The sequence below is a fragment of the Bubalus bubalis genome, chromosome 24, assembly GCF_019923935.1.
Source record: "Bubalus bubalis isolate 160015118507 breed Murrah chromosome 24, NDDB_SH_1, whole genome shotgun sequence".
NCBI lineage: Eukaryota > Metazoa > Chordata > Mammalia > Artiodactyla > Bovidae > Bubalus > Bubalus bubalis.
In genome coordinates, this window is record NC_059180.1 from 38,677,854 (window position 1) to 38,697,675 (window position 19,822).

Consider the following 19,822-nt stretch of genomic DNA (forward strand, 5'->3'; position numbering starts at 1 on the left):
CCCGCTGTGCCCCGTCACCCCACCCCAGACTGCTGCACTCCCCCTGCTCCCTTCAGGGTTTGAGTCTGCGGTCGGTACCTTGTGGCTCTGCTCAGACTGTCCCTGTGCCTCTGCCCTTGGGCCCCATGTCCCCCCTAAGGCTCTCAGGGAAGTCCAGCCCGACGCTCCTAAAGGAACAGGACTAACTGACAGGTCCTGGGCTTCTCACCTCTGTGACCTGTTCTTGCTGGTAGTGAGATACCCCCTGCTTAAAGCATCCAGCCCCCTCCCTGATCCCGAGCCTAGGCTCACACTGGCCATGCTCCCGTCCACCCAGAAATTGAAGGAGGTTCCAGGAGACACCACCCCCCAGTTTCTCCATCCTGTCCTCTTTTGGTGTCAAGGCACTACCCTGTCTTAGGGCCTCGTTCTAAGGGAGCAGGGGAGTGGGGGTGGGGGTCAGGGCTTGATTTGGGCAGACCCCACTGGCCAGCCTGGGTGATAAGAACAGAACCAAGGGAGCTGGACTGCTTTGGACCAGTGGCAGTGCCTGGATGTCTAGGTGGTGGGTCTGAGTAGAGTGATGGGCTAGCGGAGAGAACTAGGGGAGGGTTCTTGAAGCTGCTTTTCCTGGCAGGCTCCCTGCAGTCCTTCCTGTGTTATTTGCAGCAGTGTTGGGAAAGCTGGTGGGATTATCAGAGGCTGACCCCTCTCGACTCAATGGACGTTTGAGCAAGTTCCGGGAGATGGTGAAGGACAGGGAAGCCTGGAGTGCTGCAGTCCATGGGGTCACAAAGACTAGGACACGACTTTGCGAGTGAACAACAAGCCCTCCCCCACAGGACCCACTTGACACCACCCTTGTTCTCCCATCTTTTGGGACCTGGGCTCAGAGGTCGGGGGCAGATCCAGGCTTTAGACTTTCCATGGCTTTGAGTCCAGAGCAGACCCCCAGACCCAGGTCAAACCCATTCCTAGTGGCAGTCCCAGATTCCAGCCCTTCCCCCGGTGCCACAGCAGCAGGAGAGATGCCCTCGCCAGCTTTCATGCCCTCTGGCCCCGTGCCAGGCTGGGGCTTGGTTCTGCATTCCAGATCCAGACCTGGCTTGGCTGTCTTTACAAGGCCTGGGGTCAGGCCCGTGCCAGCTGTTGGCCAACCCTCAGGACCGAGTGCCATGACCCCGTTTCCTGGCCTGTGCGACAGCAGGGGCAGGATGCTCCTGCCTGGCGGAGCTGCTCAGGTAGCTCTGCCCAAGGCGAGGAAGACTGGCCTGACCTGTCAGAGAAGCCAGCCCTGCCTTCCATGACTTCCTGCCCCCGCGCCCCTAGCATCTGAGTCAGTGGGCCGGCCAGCCAGGGCCAACGGGGCTGGGGGGGGGGGTGCCAGGTCGAGCCTCTACAGGAGGTTGGTTTAGAGCACCAGTGAGCCACCAATGCCAGGGTGGAACCGGCAGGCCGCTCCCACCATTTCTCGCCATGGCAGCAGCAGGATGGCAAGACTCCCTGCCCAGCCCACTTGCTCTCAGACTCTTGTTTTCATTCCTCCTGCCCGTCTCTACACTGTGATCTCTGCTCTGCACAAATCTAATCCTACCTTTCTCGAGATGTGTCATTTGCTTCTTTGTTGCTCACCTGACGGGAGGAGGCTGAACTCCCTTCCTGATGCCCCAGGCCTTGCTCTGGGTGGCTTCTGCCACCCCACCCTTGGCCTCAGACCCTCCATCACTGCCCAGGCCACCAGCCAGGTCGTCCTACTTCCTGTTCCTCAAACAAGGCCGTGCACCTGCCTGCCACAGGGCCTTCGCACGTGCGAAGTTCCCTTCCTGCCTGGAACTCCCTCCTTAACCTTTGGGTCATATGAAACGCCCCCTCCTCTGTGGCCAGCCAGAGTCAGGCCCTTCTGCCCTCTTGCCATGTGTCCTCAGAAAGCTCTTCCTTCACGTGTTTACCTGTGGAATTGTATCTGCCTATCACCTAGGCTGTGAGCTTTTGAGGACAGAGATGGGGGCCTGTTACACTCACCTTTGGTCACAGCTGACAGCCCAGCTAAGGTCTGGGCACCAACCAGCTCAACCAGGAATGAATGACGTGAGTGAAAGTCCAGTTAGAGCCGCCAAAGGGACCTGCGTCTGCCCTCCCACTGGAGCTGGTGTTAGGGCAGGAGATGTCAGAGATCACATGACCACTTTGTTCCCCTGCTCCCCCTCCCCCCCAACAGCGGGCAGTGGTCAGATCAGGCCAGGAACGGCAGTTCTGAGCCCAGTTCACCCTGCAGAGCCCGAGGTAATTAGAGGCTGTGTTGCTCACAGGTGAGCTCAAGGAAGCTGTTGGAGACACCCAGGGCCCCACCCAGCTTCCCAGTCCTCCCTGGCTCCCTTCCAGTGAGGGCGGGGGCAGGTGGGCAGCTGGCTGGCAGGGGACCGTGTAGGCTGGGCCCTTTGTTGCCTGGGTGAGGGCCGAAGGCAGCTGCCACAGCTGGGCAACCTCTGACCCCTGGGACCACCGCGAGGGCGGTGGGGTTGCATCTGAGGATGAGTGTGTCCGTGTTGAGGTGGGGGTCCAGGCCCGGGGGTCCCCAGGAACGTGACACCAGACCAGAAGCGGGAAACAGATGAAGCCGCCTGTCCGAGTGCTCCTGGGTGTCTCCCCGCCTTCCTCCCCGCAACTCAGGGCCTGGAAGGCGGCACTCACAGGGCTGGTGGGCTGCCGGGGGCTCTGCAGGGCCCAGGAGAAAAAGAGGAGTAAACCCCTGGGCAGTGACAGGCCATTGGCCAAGAGCGGCAGGGACGCCGGGGGCTTCCAGCCTGGCCCCTCTGCCCCCAGCCTCTGCCCTGCCCCAGGGCCCACCTGGGGAATGGGGGGATGGAGAGCACAGAGGCTGGGAAGCAGGGCAGGAAGCAGCCCTTGCCTTCGGCCCCTGGCTCAGGCTCAGGCACGGGCTCACAAGTGCTGCCGAGGCGGGTGCTGGGCCTCTACGAGGCCATCGAGGCCTAGGAGCCGGGTGACCGAAGCGACAGCCCCAAGCCCTAGTGCAGTCCGGGCTGTGCCAGGTAGGGATGGAGGGATGGAGGCAGTCCTCGGTTCCACCCACCTCCCACCTTCCCTGGCCTGGTGTCTAGGCTGTTGGAGTGAGACCACAGACAAAACCTACATTGGGGGTTGGTGGGGGTGGGGTGGTTTCCTGGCACTACTGAGCTTGGGAGGAGATCAGGGCTGAGGTACAGAAAGGGGGGGTGGGGAGCAGCTCCCTTGTGCCCAGGGCCTGGCACAGTCCTGGGAGGAAGCAGCTGGGCAGATGGAAATGGTGTTAGTCACTCTGTAAGGTCTGACTCCGTGACCCCATGGACTGCAGCACACCAGGCTCATCTGCCCATGGGCTTCTCCAGCCAAGAATACTGAAGTGGGTTGCCATTTCCTTCCCACCCAGGGGTCGAACTCTGGTCTCCTGCCTTACAGATGGGTTCTTTACTGAGCCACTAGGGAAGCCCTGGGCAGATGGACCCCAGAAAAGAAAGGCTGGGAAGCGGGGGCATGTCAGGAGCATGGGGAGAGTGGGTGGTTGGAGGGTCCCCGGACACCAGCGTGGATGCCACTGCACCCCTCCGGGCCCTGGTTGAGTTTGGCCTGAGCCCCTGTCTAGGCTTGTGACAGTCTCAGCCCTGCTGCCGCCCCTTGGTCATGGGGACTTGGCTGTATTCCCACGACCTGCTGTCTCTCTCCCCCAGGTCTCTGATGCCCCTGCTGGACCCAGACTCGGGGCTCCTGGTCCTGGCAGGAAAGGTGAGGAGAACCTACCCACGTCAGGCCACAGCTGGACCCGACTGGCAAAGTAGAGAGTGTAGGATGCTCACCGCCCCCACATAGAGGGGGAGCTGGGACAGTGCTGCCTGGGCTCCAGCCCCTGCCAGGGGCTACGGGCACACAGTCAGGGTCACAGCCCAGAGTATGAGCTGCCTGAGGACGAGGCTGGGAATGGAGCAGACGAGCACCCGGCTGTCACTTGTGATACTGATCTCCAGGGCGCGGCACCCCAGCTCGGCTTGGTGCTTAATAGGCATCTGCCATGGTGGTGCTGTTGACTCAGTCCTTGGGGAGGGATGGGGTGGCCAGAGTGGGGCCGGGCAGCCCAGACCGCCAGCACGGTCAGCACGGCGCTTGGGTGGGCTTCGTTACAGGGAGAGAACCAGCTCTACTGCTATGAGGCGGCCCCCCAGCAGCCAGCACTGAGCCCGGGTAAGCCCTGCTTGCCTCCCCCACCCTGCACCATCACCCCCTTCCCTGGCCCGCCCTGACAGTCCTCCGCCCGCCATGTCCCCACCAGTGACCCAGTGCCTCCTGGAGAGCGTGCTGCGGGGGGCGGCCCTCGTGCCCCGGCGGGCGCTGGCCGTCATGGGCTGCGAGGTGCTGCGAGTCCTGCAGCTGAGCGACACGGCCATCGTGCCCATCAGCTACCACGTACCCCGCAAGGTGAGGGGTCCTGCGGGAGGGGCCTTGAGGGCCTGGGGTGGGGGACCCCGAGCTCACCAGCCTGCCCCTGTCTGCCGCCAGACCGTGGAGTTCCACGAAGACCTGTTCCCGGACACCGCAGGCTGTGTGCCCGCCTCCGACTCCCACGCCTGGTGGGCGGGGAGCAACCAGCAGGTAAGGCCGGGGCCTGGCTGACAGCCCCTCCAGCCGTGACTGGCACTCAGCGGCCCAGTGTCCCCCCCACTCCCTGGGCCCCTGCCTCTCCTGCCTCCACTGTTGGACCTCTCCCCACAGGTGCAGAGGGTCAGCCTGCACCCCGCCCGCCGGGCCCACCCCAGCTTCACTTCCTGCCTGGCACCCCCTGCAGAGCTCACCCCTGCCACGGCCCAGCCCGTGGGGACGCCTGTGGGTGACGCAGACCCCAGCGTGAGTATCAGCAGGGGGCAGGGGTCCAGGCGGGCCGCAGTGTGTGGCCTGCCCCACGAGTGTGAGAAACTCGAGAAGCAGAAGTGAAGAACCCCAGCGTTTTCAAAATCATGCAAAACGCCTAGGAAGTGAGACTTTCACACACAAAAAAAATCTAAATTTCTAGCCTCTCTTGAACAATCCTGACCACTCCGGGCCCGCTTTTCCACAAAGTCAGGAGCCGGCAGCTGCCACCCGCTGCCCCGTGCGCTAAAGCTCGGCTCACCCCCATGGTACCCCCTGCCTCGCCAGTGATTGTGTCCCCAACCCCACATCCTGCAGTGGGGATTCCCGCCCACCCGTGTCCCAGGGTGATGACCCCAGACCCTGGCGGACCACCCACCCACAGGGGGCCCGCTGGCTGACCAGATGCTTCTCCCCCAGGAGGGCTTCTCCTCCACACCCAGCTCGCTGACCTCGCCCTCCACGCCCTCCAGCCTGGGGCCCTCGCTCACCAGCACCAGCGGCATCGGCACCAGCCCCAGCCAGCGGTCCCTGCAGAGCCTGCTGGGTGAGCGTGAGCCCCTAGCACGGGTGCCGTGGGCCACCCCCCACCCCAGCCGCCCTCCTCTGCACCCCAGTCCTGACTCCCCTCCTGTACAAGTCACTTCCTTGTGAGGTGAAGTGAGTCTCAATGGCCTGTACTTTCTGAGATCTGGGCGGTTGTGTTGGCTGGACCAGCAGAGGCTGGGGTCCTTTGCCGAGGGGAGCAGGAGGCCCAGATTCAGGGCTGGCCCGGGTGCCCCTGCAGGACTTCCCAGGGTGGGCAGGCTGGGGACCCTCACCTCACGTGGCTCCATGTCCCTGCTGCCCCCTGCACCCAGGCCCCAGTTCCAAGTTCCGGCACGCTCAGGGCAACGTCCTGCACCGAGACAGCCACATCACCAACCTCAAGGGGCTCAACCTCACGACGCCCGGCGAGAGTGACGGCTTCTGCGCCAACCAGCTGCGTGTGGCTGTGCCCCTGCTCAGCAGCGGGGGGCAGGTGGCCGTGCTGGAGGTGAGGGCCAGCCCCACCACTCAGCCCCCATGTCCCCCTGCAGGATGCTGAAGGCGTTGAGTGCCCATGCCAGCTCACCTTCTCTAGGCTGAAACCATGTGCCAGGCACCCCGCCAAGTATCCCGTGCTGGGGGTGCCATTCTTATCCTCGTCTTACAGATGAGAGTGGTGAGGCACAGAGAAGATAAGTGACCCATGGGGTCACATGCTGTGTAAGTGTGGAGCTGGGAATCAAACCCAGGCCCCCTGAGCCCCAAGCCTGAGCTCCTCCCACCACTCCCTCACTTCCTGGGGGCCTCACGGTCTGCACTTGGGGCTCAGAGCACAAGGTGGCTGAGCACAGAGCTTGGGCATCACCCGGGGGGGTCGTCAGCTGCAGACAGTGAGGCCCAGACGTGCCGCTTGCCCTGCAGCCACTGGGACCGGGCTCTCCTGCCTGTTACTGATGGGCCTCGGGGTGGGGGCACCTCCCACAGCTGCGGAAGCCTGGCCGTCTGCCCGACACTGCACTGCCCACGCTGCAGAATGGGGTGGCTGTGACCGATCTGGCCTGGGATCCCTTTGACCCCCACCGCCTCGCCGTGGGTAAAGAGGCTGGGCTGGGCGCTGGGCTTGAGGGAGGGTCCTGGGGCCCCAAATGGGCTCAAGGGAAGCCTGGGGGCCTTGGGCCAGCAGTAACAAGCCTGCTCACCCTGCAGCTGGGGAGGACGCCAGGATCCGGCTGTGGCGGGTGCCCCCCAAGGGCCTGCAGGAGGTGCTCACTATGCCCGAGGCCGTACTCACAGGTGAGGGGGGCCTGGGTGGGGGCTGGGGGGTGGGTAGAGGCTCCCGGGGGGCTCAGTGTCACCCCACACCTCAACCCCAGGTCACACCGAGAAGATCTATTCTCTGCGCTTCCACCCTCTGGCGGCTGATGTACTGGCCTCCTCCTCCTACGATCTCACTGTTCGGATTTGGGACCTCAAGGTTGGAGCTGAGCGGCTGAGGCTACAGGGCCACCGGGATCAGGTAGGATAGTTCTGGGGGGCAGGTGCCCAGCCATGGGGCAAGAGGCTGCTTCTCAACATTTCCACCTGCCCCCAGATCTTTGGCCTGGCCTGGAGCCCCAATGGGCAGCAGCTGGCCACTGTCTGCAAAGACGGGCGCTTGCGGATCTACGAGCCCCGGGGTAGCCCTGAGCCCCTGCAGGTGAGCAGGATGGGCTGGGGGCAGCCCTCAGACCCGGTGGGGGTCCCAGCCGGGCCTTATATGCTGTATCCTAACAGGAAGGCCCAGGGCCTGAGGGGGCCCGTGGAGCCCGCGTTGTGTGGGTGTGTGACGGTCACTATCTCTTGGTGTCAGGCTTTGACAGGTGAGGACTCTGGGATCACCATTCCCATCCCCAGACCTCAGCATCCACCGTGCCCCGTCCCCAAGATACATGTACACCTGTTAGGTGTGCAGAAGCTGTCCCCACCCTCACTTATTGGATGGATAGTTGGGTGGATGGATGGATAGATAGATGGATGGGTGAATGGATGGCTGGGAGGATGAATAGATGGGTGGGTGGGTGGATGGATGTTTGGACAGATGGATGGTTGGGTGGATGGATGGATGGACAGATGGATAGATGGATAGGTAGGTCAGTGGATGGATGGTGGGGTGGATGGATGGTTGGATGGATGGATGGATGGATAGGTAGGTGGATGGATGGATGGATGGATGGATGGTTGGAAGGATGAATGGGTGGGTGGGTGGATGGATGGGTAGGTGGATGGATGGATGGTTGAGTGGATGGATGGGTAGATGGATGGATGGATGGTTGGATGGATAGGTGGATCAGTGGATGGATGGTGGGGTGGATGGATGGACGGGTGGATGAGAGGGAGAGAGATGGGGAGGAATCAACTGGGGGCCCAGAAGGATGAGATCTGTCCCAGGTGTGAGGAGCCCATTCCTGGTGGGGACCAGATGAAGCACAGAAAACAGAACCAAGCCTCCTGGAGAGGTCCAGGGGAGGGGCATTTTGTGCTCTGGGGGGAGGATCGGGGGGTGGGGGGGCCTCCTAAGAGAGGTATCTCTGACCTGGGTCACAAAGGGACTGGTAACCACAGATCCGGAGGAGAGGGCAGTGGACTCTGGGTGGAACGGCCCAGAGGGTGTCAGCCTGGTTGGAGCAAGGGTCCTAGAGCAGAATGTTGGGGAAAAAAGCCCAGACATGCTGTGGAGTCCTTATCATGCCTGCCCCAGGCCCCTCCTGCTCTGAGGACCTGCTTCTGTCCCCTTGCAGCCGAAGCGAGCGCCAGCTCCTTCTGTACTCAGCCAAGGCCCTGGCTGGTGGCCCCTCCGCAGTGCTGGGGCTGGACGTGGCTCCCTCAACCCTGCTGCCCAGCTATGACCCAGACACTGGCCTGGTGCTGCTCACCGGCAAGGTGGGCCGGGGCGCACAGGTGGGGGCTTTGGGCAGGTATGGCGGGGAAGGCACCTGAAGCTAGCCGCTTCACTGCTGCTATACCCCATACCCCTAGGGCGATACCCGTGTGTTCCTGTACGAGCTGCTCCCCGAGGCCCCCTTCTTCCTGGAGTGCAACAGCTTCACATCGCCCGATCCCCACAAGGTGAGCTGGCGCGCGGACTCCCGGTCGTCCCCAGGTAGGACCGCGGGCTCTCCGCCCCCTAGTGGCCATATGGGCAAACTGCACAGGCCCATGGGACCCGCGGGTCGCCGGCTGGCAGGGTGTGCCCGGCAGCCTCAGGACCTGGTTGTTAAACTCACCCATTACTGAAAATTAAACTACATAAGGTTAAGTTTTATGAACCCACAAATAAGTTGCATTAAAGACCAAGGCAATAGATACTTAATTTATCACTTGGCAGTTATTTTATTTGACTTCACTGTTATTTGTGCTGTCGAGGTTACTTAATGTGTGGGCCCTTGTCTGCCAGAGATCTACCACGAGCTGTTACAGCGCTTCTCTTACTGTATCTGCATCCCCCCAGTCACATTGTTGGCGTGAAGTTGGCCAGGCGGGCAGTTTTTACACCATAGAACTAGGCAAATGCTACAAACCAGGACATTTTTCCTCCCAAGAGCTAGTTTTTAAACATTACACCACCATCCAGGGCTAGGCCTTGCTCCTGGAGGTCCTAAGTGAGGGGGTACCGGGGGTCTGGGTGCCAGCGAACTCTGGACTCTAGCGTAGGCTGTGGCTCAGCTGGTAATCAATCTGCCTGCAGTGTGGGAGACCTGGGTTCAATCCCTGGGTTGGAAAGATCCCCTGGAGACGGAAAGGCTATCCACTCCAGTCTTCTGGACTGGAGAATTCCATGAACTGTACAGTCCATGGGGTCGCAAAGAGTCGGACACGACTGAGCGACTTTCTCACACTCCCCTGCCACCCCAGGGATTCATCCTCCTGCCCAAGACAGAGTGTGATGTGCGGGAGGTGGAGTTTGCCCGATGCCTGCGACTTCGCCAGAGCTCCCTGGAGCCTGTCGCCTTCCGGCTGCCCCGAGTCAGGGTGAGTTGGGGATGTAACATGGTAACACCCAGCCCTCCCCGGCCCCTGTCAGGGGCTTTGGGTCCTGGCTAGTCTTGTCACCAGACTGCCCCACCCACTGCTCTGTGGGGCATCTGCGCGCCTTACTCTGCTGACATTCTGAGCCCCGTAGAAACCTCAGATTGGGGTCCTGGGTCTCGCCATAACTGCCTGCCCAGTGGAGGCCTGTGCGCCCTGGGCCTCTGCTCAGTGCCTCAGAGCAGCCCCTTCCTCCATCGCTGCAGAAAGAATTCTTCCAGGACGACGTGTTCCCCGACACCGCCGTGAGCTGGGAGCCGGCACTCAGTGCTGAGGCCTGGCTGGGAGGTGCTAATGGGACGCCTCGGCTTCTCAGCCTGCAGCCCCCCGGCATGACCCCAGGTAGGATGAGGGCCTGGGCGATGGGGGAGGGGAGGATGAAGGGGAGCAGGTAGGGGTTGGAGAAAGGGGCAGAAGGTCCTAGTCTGACCCTCCACCCCTGCTGGCACTCAGGAAGCTCTAGCGTTCCTGGGGACAGGTGGTTATACTTTGGACTTGGTCTCTGAGCCCCTAGAGGGTAGGGCCCAGGGTCTGTGTTTCTGTCAGAAGCCCCCCACCCCAAATATGCATGAGCACATGCACACAGCCTGGTACCGAGGGCAGGCCACGTGAACTGAGGGTTGAGTAGCTGTGAGTGCCACCTCTGGACTCTGTGCCACGGAATCCCCTATGGGCTGGAACCCAGGGGTCGGACCAGGAAGCCTGGTCCCAAGGGGCCTCTCTCCTGTCTGATGCTTGTCCCTGGTCCCGCCCCAGTGAGCCAGGCCCCCCGTGAAGCCCCTGCCCGGCGGGCCCCCTCCTCAGTCTACCTGGAGGAGAAGTCAGACCAGCAGAAGAAAGAAGAGGTAGGCAGGGAGAGGGCTGGCTGCAGGGGTGGAGGGGTCCTGGCTGCACATGGCGCAGCCTTTCAGCTCTCTAGTCCAGCCCCGAGTGGGCCAGGAGCCGGTGTCACCCATCTGTTAGTTGGACAGTTTGATGGGGAGGTCTTCCAAAATTCTGAAACTGACCGTCGTAGTGGGGTGGGGCTCAGGAAGCCAGGGAAGGGCAGGGAGAGGCCCTACCTTGGCCTGGCCCGGCCCAACCCAACCAGACCCAAGTGTACTTGGGACCTCTGTATGCAGAGACCACCATTCACTTCCCACCTCCACCCCGTCCCCAGCTGCTGAGTGCCATGGTGGCAAAGCTGGGGAACCGGGAGGACCCGCTCCCACAGGACTCCTTCGAAGGCGTGGACGAGGACGAGTGGGTGAGTGGACCGGTTGGGGGCCAGCATCCTCTCCCATCCCTCCCCGACTCAGGCCTGCAGCCTGCTCGCCCACCCCCCCGTCCCGGGCCCTCCCAACTCCACCCTGCTTCTTGGTTCATCTCTCCAGGACTAGCCTGTGCACCAGCCGCCTCTAGCCTCGCCCTCCACTGCCGCCTCCAGGAAAGCCTGGTGCCCCCACGCACCTCACGTCTCTCCCTCAAACTGGAAGCCACCTCCTGGCCCTGGCACACCTCATTCCAGAAGCCCCATCTGTCAGTTGACTCAAACTTCCTTTGAGTGTTGGGCATTTCCACAGCCTCTGGGCCCTGCTGCAGTCTCCATGGATTGTCCGCATCTCTGCTCTTTCTGGGACTGGGCACTTCTCCTCACTGCCTGCTAGCATGTGGAGCCAGGGGCATAGGGGTGGGGTGGAGTGAGAGCTCAGGGGCATGTCCCTGGGCAGGCGCTAGGCTCCCTGTCCCCCCTTCCTCTGACCTGGGCTGGTCCCAGCTTGGGCTGGCTTCGCTCAGCACCTTCAGTTATCACATGCCGTCCCATCTTGCCTGCTGCCCCAGTTCCAGTCAAGGGTCTAGGGGGCTGGCCCCCCCACCTGGCCATTTGGAGCAGCTCCAGCCTCAGGGGCCTGGGATCAGTCACCCTGCTCCCCAAACTTGAAGCCAGAAGAAATGGGTGTCACAGAGCTAATAGCCCAATTAAAGGGGGTGTGAGCCCCGCAGGGACTGGCCTGCACGTGTCCTGGATGTTTTCAACAATTAAACTTTTCTAAGCTGGCCACCCTGGTGCCACTGTGGTCTCTGGGCCGGCTGGAAGGGGAAGGGGACAGCGGTAAGGGTGATGGTAGTTTGGCCCTGGGCTCCACCTGGTCCCAGGCCTCACTCTGCTCCTGCTGGGAGTTCATTCATTCATCCGACACAAGGGTACCTGGCCGGGTTCTCTCTGGATGGCAGCTCCGGTCATGAACCGGAGAGACGAGGCTTTTCAAGGCACTTGGCACAGTTTTAGTAGGCAGAGGGGAGCCGGACTATGCTCAAGTTTGCAGATGGACAGTGTGCAGAGAACTGTGAAGTAGATAAACTTCATGAAAGGGAGCCCCTGGGATGCAGGGGGAGACCGTGGTCAGGGTCTGAGAAGTGATGAAGCTAAGAGATAAGACCTAAGGGTCACAGAGCCCTGGAGAGAGCCCTGAGAAGAACGTTTCAGATGAAAGGAAGGGCGCTGAGGAAAGACTGCATTTGGAGACCCAGAGGAAAAGAAAGAAGGGTGGTGGTCCAGAACACGGTAGGAGGCAGCCGGACTCTTGTTCATTCAGCAGGGAATGAAGGACTTCCCTGCTGGCCCAATGGTTAGAAATCCATCTGCCAATGCAGGGGACATGGGTTCATCCCTGGTCTGAGAAGATTCCACGTGCCGTGGAGCAACTAAGCCCGTGCATCACAACTGCTGAGCCCATGCTCCAGAGCCCATGCTCCAGAGCCCACACTCTGCAGCAGGGGAGTAGCTCCGCTCACCCAAACTAAAGAAAACCTGCGTGCGGCAAGAAAGACCCAGTACAGTCGAAAATAAAATTTTTTTTAAAAAGCCACTCTTCCAGGTGTTGATGCCCAAGAGTAGAGAAAAGGAGAAAAGAGGTCTTGCCCACCAGGAATCCACATTCTAGTGGGAGGGAACAGATAAATGGTATAATTTGATAGAATGTGATAAGAGTTTCAGGGAAAAAAAAAATAGGGATCAAGAATGGAGGTTTAAACCAGACACGTGCGTGCATGTTGAGTCGCTTCAGTCATGTCCAACTCTTTGCAACCCTATAGACTGTAGCCCACCAGACTCCTCTGTCCATGGGATTCTCCAGGTAAGAATACAAGAGCAGGTTACCATTTCCTTCTCCAGAGGATCTTCCCACCCTGGGATCAAACCCGCCTTGCTTACATCTCCTGCATTGGCAGGTGGGTCCTTTACCACTAGCACCACCTGGGAAACCCATATAATATGATTCCATTTCTGTAAAACACCCAGAAGAGAACTTCATAGAGAGAGGAGGCAGTGAGTGGTCACCAGGGACTAGGAGAGGGGGAAATAGGTAGTGACTACTCATGAGTGTGGAGTTTTAAGCAGGGAATGAAAATGTTCTGGAACTAGTGGAGATGGTTGCAAACTGTGAGTATACTAAAAAGCATTGAATTGTGACTTTCGAAGGGGCGAATTGTGTGGGGTGTGAATTATCTCCCAATAAAGCTGGTAGTAGAAAAGCAAAGAGGAACTTTCACTCCACCGTTTACACCGCCAAGGCCATGGGTTCAATCCCTGGTGGGGAACTAAGGTCCCCTAGGCTGTGTGATGCAACCGAAAATTTTTGAAAAAGCAAAGGAATGGAGTACAAGTTGCAGCCCTGGTAGGGGGTCAAGGTGGCCTCGCTGAGAAGGTGACATTGGAACAAAGACTTGGAGGAGTGAGAAGAGCCCTCCTTCCTAGACAGAAAGAACCTGGAATGAAACCGATTTTTCTTTTTTTTTAACTACTAGTTATTTTTTTTATAATTTATTTATTTGGCTGTGTCGGGTCTTAGTTGCAGCACATGGGATCTTTTTTGTCATGAGGGCTCAGCAGTTGTTGCCTGGGCCTAGTTGCCCCTGTGGCATGTGGGATCTTAGGTCCTGGACTGGGGGATCGAACCCTTGTCCACTATGCTGCAAGGTGGATTCCTAACCATTGGACCACCAGGGATGTCCCTGAAGCCTTTTTTGAAGTTTTCCTGTCTTAAATATTGGTGAGAATTTAGCATCTTACTCCTTATCACGTTTGTGAAATGTATGTTTATTCTATGTCTTTAAGTCCCAAATACTTTGGCAAAATGAACGGAAGAAGTATCTGCCCCCCCGCCCCGGATAGAACAGGCGTTATTCTTTGTTCCTAGCACCCCAGGGTAGTCACGGGGCCTACGGTGTCCGGTGTGCTAAGCCTCAGGAGGTTTCCCCAGCGTCTGAGGCTGAGGCAGGCCCCGCCCACGGCCCCGCCTACAGACCTTAGGTCTCCGCCTACACCCCGCGCGTCTATGGAGCAACGCGCATGCCCGGCGCATGCGCTCTTCTGAGGCTCCCTTGACCTTTGACCCGCCGGCCGCCCTTGAGCCGGGGCCGCGGGGCCAGGAAGTCGGGCCCCCGAACCTGAGTGGTCGCCATGGTGAGACCGGAGGAGGGGGGCAAGAGGCCGTTTCGAGTCCGGGGGCGGGGGCCGGGTCGAGTAGCTCCAGCCGGGCTGCGGGCGCCGCTCGCCCCGCTGTATGCACGGCGGGAAGCCGGGACTAGGCGGGGGTCGCCACCGGGCGCCCTGCTGCGGGCGCTGGCGACCTCGGGGCCCGAGGGAGAGCCATCTGTCTGGAGAGCGGGGCGGGCCAGGGAATACCAAGCAGATGCGGTCGCCGCGTGCACCAGCTTTGTGTAGGGGTCTTTGCTCGATTCCCGAGCTAGTTGATGGTGTTGCCCCATTATTCCCATTTGAAAGCTGGTTAATCGGGCTCCAGGACTTTTCACGAGCAAGTGGCAGAAGTGGGACTTGACCCTGCGACACCGATAATTGAGCGTATCTGCGGTATCATCCCGAGCCAGCCCACAGATCTGGGCCACCCTAGCAGAGTCAGGTCACCTGGGGATCTTTAACAGTGCAGAGTCCTGAGATCTATCCCCTGACAGAGGATTGTTCCCCAAGTTATTGAGGCAGTGGGTTTGAGGAAGCACTTCTTAATTGATCGTGAGAGCTTTCTAGTGCCAGGCCCGGAGCCCTGGGGCTTATGTAGATTCTCATTTAATTCTTAAGCATATGCCCTCATTGTCCCCATCTTCCAGGTAAACAACCTGGAGCTCCGAGAGTCTGACTTCTCCGGGGTCTCTCGTCCTGGTTTTAACTGATACTACACACTTGGTGGTTGTTCTTGTCTTGTAATAGTCACTGCCATTTTCTGAGGACCACTCCCCACTATCCCCCAACTGGGTCCCTGACAGATGTTCCTGCACGTGACTCAGTCAGCCTTGAGGGACCGAGTAAAACGTGGCCCCCAAGGAGTTTGTACCTTAAAAGAGAAAGCCAACGAATCCATAAAATAGGACAATATATTAATGGGAAAAGAAAGACAGTGCAGGATGGGTTGGTAGAAATGGGGGGAGCCTGGGAAGGTTTCACTCCAGGAAATGGGGGTGATGTGAGTTTTGTCTTTATTTTTGGTGGTGGCACGTGGGATCTCAGTTCCCTGACCAGGGATTGAACCTGTAACCCCCTGCATTGGAAGCATGGTGTCTTAACCACTGGACAGCCAGCTGTGTCCAAGCCAAATCTTGAAGGATGTTGGGGTTTGACAATATTGGCATAGGAAGGAGGGTATTCAGTGGGTTAGTAGGTATGGAGTTTGTTGGGGGTAGGATAATGAAAATGCTATGTGCAGCTCAGTGAATATCCTAAAAAGTGCTGAATTGTGCACTTGAGAACAGTGACCCGAGGTGCATGAATTCAGAGTTACCGAGACTGTGGAGTAAGGAAGTAGGGGAACTAATCTTGGAGTCAGGGAGTAAAGGGCGTGGCTGTAGTGTGTGGGGTGGAGAGTGGTGAGGGAAGATAAAACCAGAAAAGTCCTTTGTAACCAGATGGAGCTGGGGGGTGGACTGTATTGGCTGCAGCAGCAACAGAAGTGGGGAATTGTGTGTGTGTGTGTGTGTGTCTGTTGTGGGAAGGCCAGAGCCCTCCTTCAGCAGAGGGAGGCATTGGGAAGCCCTGTCAAGTGTCTCATTCATTCAAATATGTATTGGGCACCCACTGGTGCCCACCATAGCCCAGACCCTGGATGTGCCCTGGAAGATGTGATGGTCCTGGTCCTGACCTCCTCCTGCCTGGTTGTGATGCCCGCAGCTGTTTGCAGGCGCCCTGGGCGAAGACAGCCTCCTTTCTATCCCAGTGTGTCCTTGACAAGAGGGTGGATCCATGCTGGCTCGGCTCACCAGCCCAAGGAACTGTGCCGTGAAGGGAGCTTTGCACATCAGTCTGTCCGGGTCCAGGTTCCCTTCTTGATGCACTTGACATGGGACAAAGCATATTCCCAAGTGCTCCCCAGCCCCCAACGCCACCTGTGGTCCTTTGCCAGCTGCAGGGCTCTGGTCCCACGTTGGGCTGTGTTGTTCCCCAGACAGGGCAGTGCAGGCGTGTGGTGATGCAGGCTCTCAAGTGTGGCAGCAGGAGGGGAGGTCCGAGGCCTGATGGGAGTTCCTGGCCAAGGGAATCCTCGGAACCACTGGCAGGCCTGTTAGCTTCTCTGTCCCTCAGGCAGGACCAGCTGTCCATCTCAGAGCCTCCTGCCCCACGTGGGCAGGCTTCAGGCAAGCTGGGGTGGGGGAAAGCCAGGTGAGACTCTCCCACCGAAAGCGCATCCTCCTGGGCCTTTTCATCTCAGCACTTGCAGCCTCGCCCCTCCTCTGACCACTGGCGAGTCTTCACAGAGCTTTGCCTTCTGGTGTGAAATATGGGGCTTGTGAAATCCAAACTCACCTCTCCTTTGGCCCGGAACCACACCCACCTCGTCCATCAGGGAGGCCCAGCAAGGCCAATTCTGGAATCCGGGTTCTGCTGGAATCTGACAAGCTCGTCTTCAGCCTCTGAGTTGGGTCCTGCCCTTTTGTTCGGTCGCGCTCCCTGCCGACCCTACGTGAGGTGGGCAGCCTGGGGACACCACAGCTGAGAGCACGGGCTGTGGGTTTTCTGCCCATCTTCCTCCTGGGTGCCAGCTATGTGTCCTCAGGTTGGTCACTAAACACTGTGTTTGCGTGTCTCAAGCTGTCGGGATCAGATGGCACAATAAAATGTGTCTGTCACAGCGCTCGACACCCTGGCTAAGTTCTTGTTGGACACCAACACTTGGAGGCGCCACGTGATTCGTGGTGACCTGCAGCAAGCATTCACCAGTATCCTTTATGCACACGTGTGTACCATTTCACATGCATGTGCTGTCTGTTATCCCTAGTCATAGTAAGGTCTGTATGTTTCCCGTCTCAGCCACCCTACTCGTCTTGCCTCCCAAGTCCCCCAGGCTCTTGGCTGCTCCCAGGCATCCCTTACACTCTCCTAGTCTGGGCTTCACTTTCAGGCTTCACCTGAAAAAGCCCCCGTGTAACCATCATGATCCTACTTGCCCGGGAGAAGTGTCCCCACGTCCTTCCTGAGGGCTTCCCTCCCTCCATTGACCGTGTACACCTCTGGTCCTGCTTGATGCCCCACTCACCTCTGTGGGGCACTGGACCACGTGGTCTCAGAGTGGAAGCCTCCCACTCTGCACAGCAGTGGGGGGATTCCCGCAGGGCTGGGTCCTGTGTGTTTGACGCCCTGGCACTGACTCAGGCGGGGTTTGAGTGAAGCAGTGAGCCGGTGGAGGAACGGGGGCCTAGGGTGGAGGGCATTTGGCTCTCTTGTTGTGTTGAATGGAATGGACTTGAATAACGTGGGGAGAATCAGAATGGCCCTGCATCTCACCACCAGCAGATGAAGGCTGGACCTGCCAAGCTCAGATGCAGAGCTGGCAGTGAGTCTGGGACCAACCCCGAGTTCTGGCTCCCAGGCCATGTTGCGTTCGCTCCTGTCTGCCTTGTCTGAAGGCTGAGAGAGAGCCCTATCTCCCTCTGGGGGACTCTTTCGGGTACCTGCCCCCCAAAACTCAAGACTGTTCTCCTGTGAGCCTCCGATGCCTCCCAGAGCAGATTCTTGTATCAGGCGCTGGGAGGAAGTGGCCTGTGGCTGCTGCGCTGGGGTCCCTCGCCTCAGCCTTCCAGCAGCCTTGCCACTCGGCCAGCACCTCCAGGACTCATCTCCGGGGCCCTGAGAATGCAGTCCACTAACCAGGTGCCTTCCTTGCCCACAGGCCAAGTACCTGGCCCAGATCATTGTGATGGGCGCACAGGTGGTGGGCAGGGCCTTTGCCCGGGCCCTGCGGCAGGAGTTTGCAGGTAAGCTTGGGTTCCTTCTCCCTGCGCTGGGAGATCCTGCTTGGGTCAGATTTTCCCTGTAGCTGTGGGCCCCTTCCTCACGCTGGGCCACCTGTGAATGCAGGGACCCCTTGTGGGCTGGGTTCTGGCAGCTTGGGTAGCCTGGGACACTTCTTCTCGGGGGCAGTGCTTGATCTTGGGACATTCCCAGAGAAGGGAGACCTGATTGACACGATCATCCGGCCAAAAGTGGGCACACTGGCCTGCCTGCCTGCCTGTTTTTGCAAATAAAGTTTTATTGAACAGTCAGCCAGCGTCCAGTAATTGCAACACAGACTGATTGACCTGCAGAATCTAAAATATATTCACTGACGCTTTAAGGAAAATTGTACTGGCTCCTGAATTGAGAGGTCACCCAAGGCGGCCTGCTTCAGTGGCCTCGGTGACCACAGGTCAGCCGGGTCTCATCTGGGCTGCCACCCCTGCCCGCAGCCTCATTCTGCTCCCCTAGCAGCCTAAGCTCCCCGACTTGCTGCGTGCCCGGGGTGAGAGGGTGGGGAAGATGAGGGACAGGGTCATCTCCTGGTCTAGGCTGGAGACCTGATGCCGGGTTTGACCAGCCCCTGCCCCGTCCTCTAGTGGGGAAAACCTGTCCTCACTTGCCTACCCACCCCTGGCCCCTCAAAATCCACTCCTGGAGGACATGCCCCCTGGCCCTGCCCGTCTCCTCCCGCACCCCCTGGCGGGGATGAGCTGCTCCCCAGGACAGCCCTGGGCCGCTGGGAGCTGGGCGCTCACCCACGTATTCACACAGCCAGCCGAGCAGCGGCGGACGCCCGGGGACGCGCAGGACACCAGTCTGCGGCCGCCTCCAACCTCTCAGGCCTCAGCCTCCAGGAGGCACAGCAGATTCTCAACGTCTCCAAGCTGAGCCCCGAGGAGATCCAGAAGGTAAGGCGCCCCCGGCCAGCTCGGAGATAAGCCGCCCATAAATGGGGAGAGGGTGACAGGCTGCCAGCTGGTGGGGGGAGGGGAGGGAGCAGGAGTGGGGGCCCTGAGCACGGCCGGCTGGGACTCGAGGAGGCCACCGTCGTTTGTCGGTGTGCAGGCCGCAGAGGCGGAGGCACAGGCCTTGTCTCATGGGCGCCTGTCCACTTCTCCGCCCCTTAGTGGCTCCCAGCGTTGGAGCGCTCTGAGGGGCGAGCCCTTTCGCTTTCCTTCTTTGTCATCTCCTAGCTTCCCCCGCTTCTGTAACCAGGGACTCACCGTCTCCCCTCCTCTGCAGAACTACGAACACCTATTCAAGGTGAACGATAAATCCGTGGGTGGCTCCTTCTACCTGCAGTCAAAGGTGAGCACGGGGAGGGTGGGCCGGGGCATCCCTCACTTCTGGGCGGTTCAGAGCTTGGCAGGAGAAGGGTGCCCAGGGCTCAGGGGGCCCCCTGAACTGCCTGCGCCCTTTGTCACCCTGGATGGTGGCCCCCAGCAGCCATGGCCTCGAAGAGCCCGGACTGCTAGCTGGCGGAAACTGGAACCAGCTCCCTGACCTGCCCACGGCCCTCCAGGAAGCCAAAGCAGGACCTGGGGAGGGAGGGGGCACCCAGCCTAACTGTTTGTGACCCCCTCCCCAGGTGGTCCGAGCGAAGGAGCGTCTTGAGGAGGAACTCAGAATCCAGGCCCAGGAGGACAGGGAGAGACAGCAGCCGCCCAAAACGTGACCGCTTGGTTCCTCCCGCCCACCCGCCCGCTTCTAATTTATAGCTCCGTAATAAATGTCTTTTCCGCATTTCTTGAGTATGCATGTCCAGATTCCAGAGGCAGGCCGCTCTTCCTGCCAGCTGTGGGGCTGTGCACGGAGGGGAGGCGGTGGTGTTCACCCGCCCATGGTCTGGCCTCTGACACCCGGCGGGGCCGGGGCAGGCAAGGGCTGCTGGTCGTGCCGTCACACACCGGACGGAGGAGCCACTCCCACGCCGCCCTCAGGTCAGCCCTGCCCGCCCCTCTGTGGACGGGGCCCCGGCTCTGCCACAGGCGTCCCTTTGCTGAGCTGGGTTGGGCAGTAGCCCCTCAGTAATCTGGGGAGTCAGCTCCAGGATACAACCGAGGAAGAGGAACCTTTCCAGCCTGATGGCCC

The 19,822-nt window shown here is 59.8% G+C and overlaps 2 protein-coding genes across 3 annotated transcripts in view; both read left to right on the forward strand.

Moving 5' to 3' along the window:
• LOC102406687 (coronin-7) overlaps nt 1-11,507 on the forward strand; it is a 52,931-nt gene extending 41,424 nt beyond the window's left edge. The window contains exons 10-28 of one of the 2 annotated variants that reach the window (XM_006054875.4): nt 3,705-3,759; nt 4,155-4,212; nt 4,301-4,446; nt 4,528-4,620; nt 4,741-4,872; nt 5,296-5,422; nt 5,736-5,911; nt 6,388-6,496; nt 6,610-6,696; nt 6,777-6,919; nt 6,995-7,099; nt 7,177-7,262; nt 8,181-8,322; nt 8,419-8,508; nt 9,295-9,411; nt 9,675-9,810; nt 10,225-10,313; nt 10,628-10,714; nt 10,842-10,984. In XM_006054875.4, the coding sequence (XP_006054937.4) occupies nt 3,705-3,759; nt 4,155-4,212; nt 4,301-4,446; nt 4,528-4,620; nt 4,741-4,872; nt 5,296-5,422; nt 5,736-5,911; nt 6,388-6,496; nt 6,610-6,696; nt 6,777-6,919; nt 6,995-7,099; nt 7,177-7,262; nt 8,181-8,322; nt 8,419-8,508; nt 9,295-9,411; nt 9,675-9,810; nt 10,225-10,313; nt 10,628-10,714; nt 10,842-10,847 (1,984 nt within the window). In that variant the 3' untranslated portion in view covers nt 10,848-10,984. Of the gene's footprint in view, nt 1-3,704; nt 3,760-4,154; nt 4,213-4,300; nt 4,447-4,527; nt 4,621-4,740; nt 4,873-5,295; nt 5,423-5,735; nt 5,912-6,387; nt 6,497-6,609; nt 6,697-6,776; nt 6,920-6,994; nt 7,100-7,176; nt 7,263-8,180; nt 8,323-8,418; nt 8,509-9,294; nt 9,412-9,674; nt 9,811-10,224; nt 10,314-10,627; nt 10,715-10,841 lie in introns of both variants that reach the window. The other variant, XM_025275335.3, reaches the window with a different exon arrangement.
• A 2,248-nt stretch (nt 11,508-13,755) lies between these two features.
• On the forward strand, nt 13,756-19,474 carry PAM16 (presequence translocase associated motor 16). Its single transcript, XM_006054872.4, has 5 exons — nt 13,756-13,912; nt 17,625-17,709; nt 18,503-18,639; nt 18,974-19,039; nt 19,320-19,474. Exons 1-5 carry the CDS (start codon nt 13,910-13,912, stop codon nt 19,404-19,406), a joined length of 378 nt encoding a protein of 125 aa, XP_006054934.3. The 5' UTR covers nt 13,756-13,909; the 3' UTR covers nt 19,407-19,474.
• The last annotated feature ends 348 nt before the right edge of the window (nt 19,475-19,822 follow it).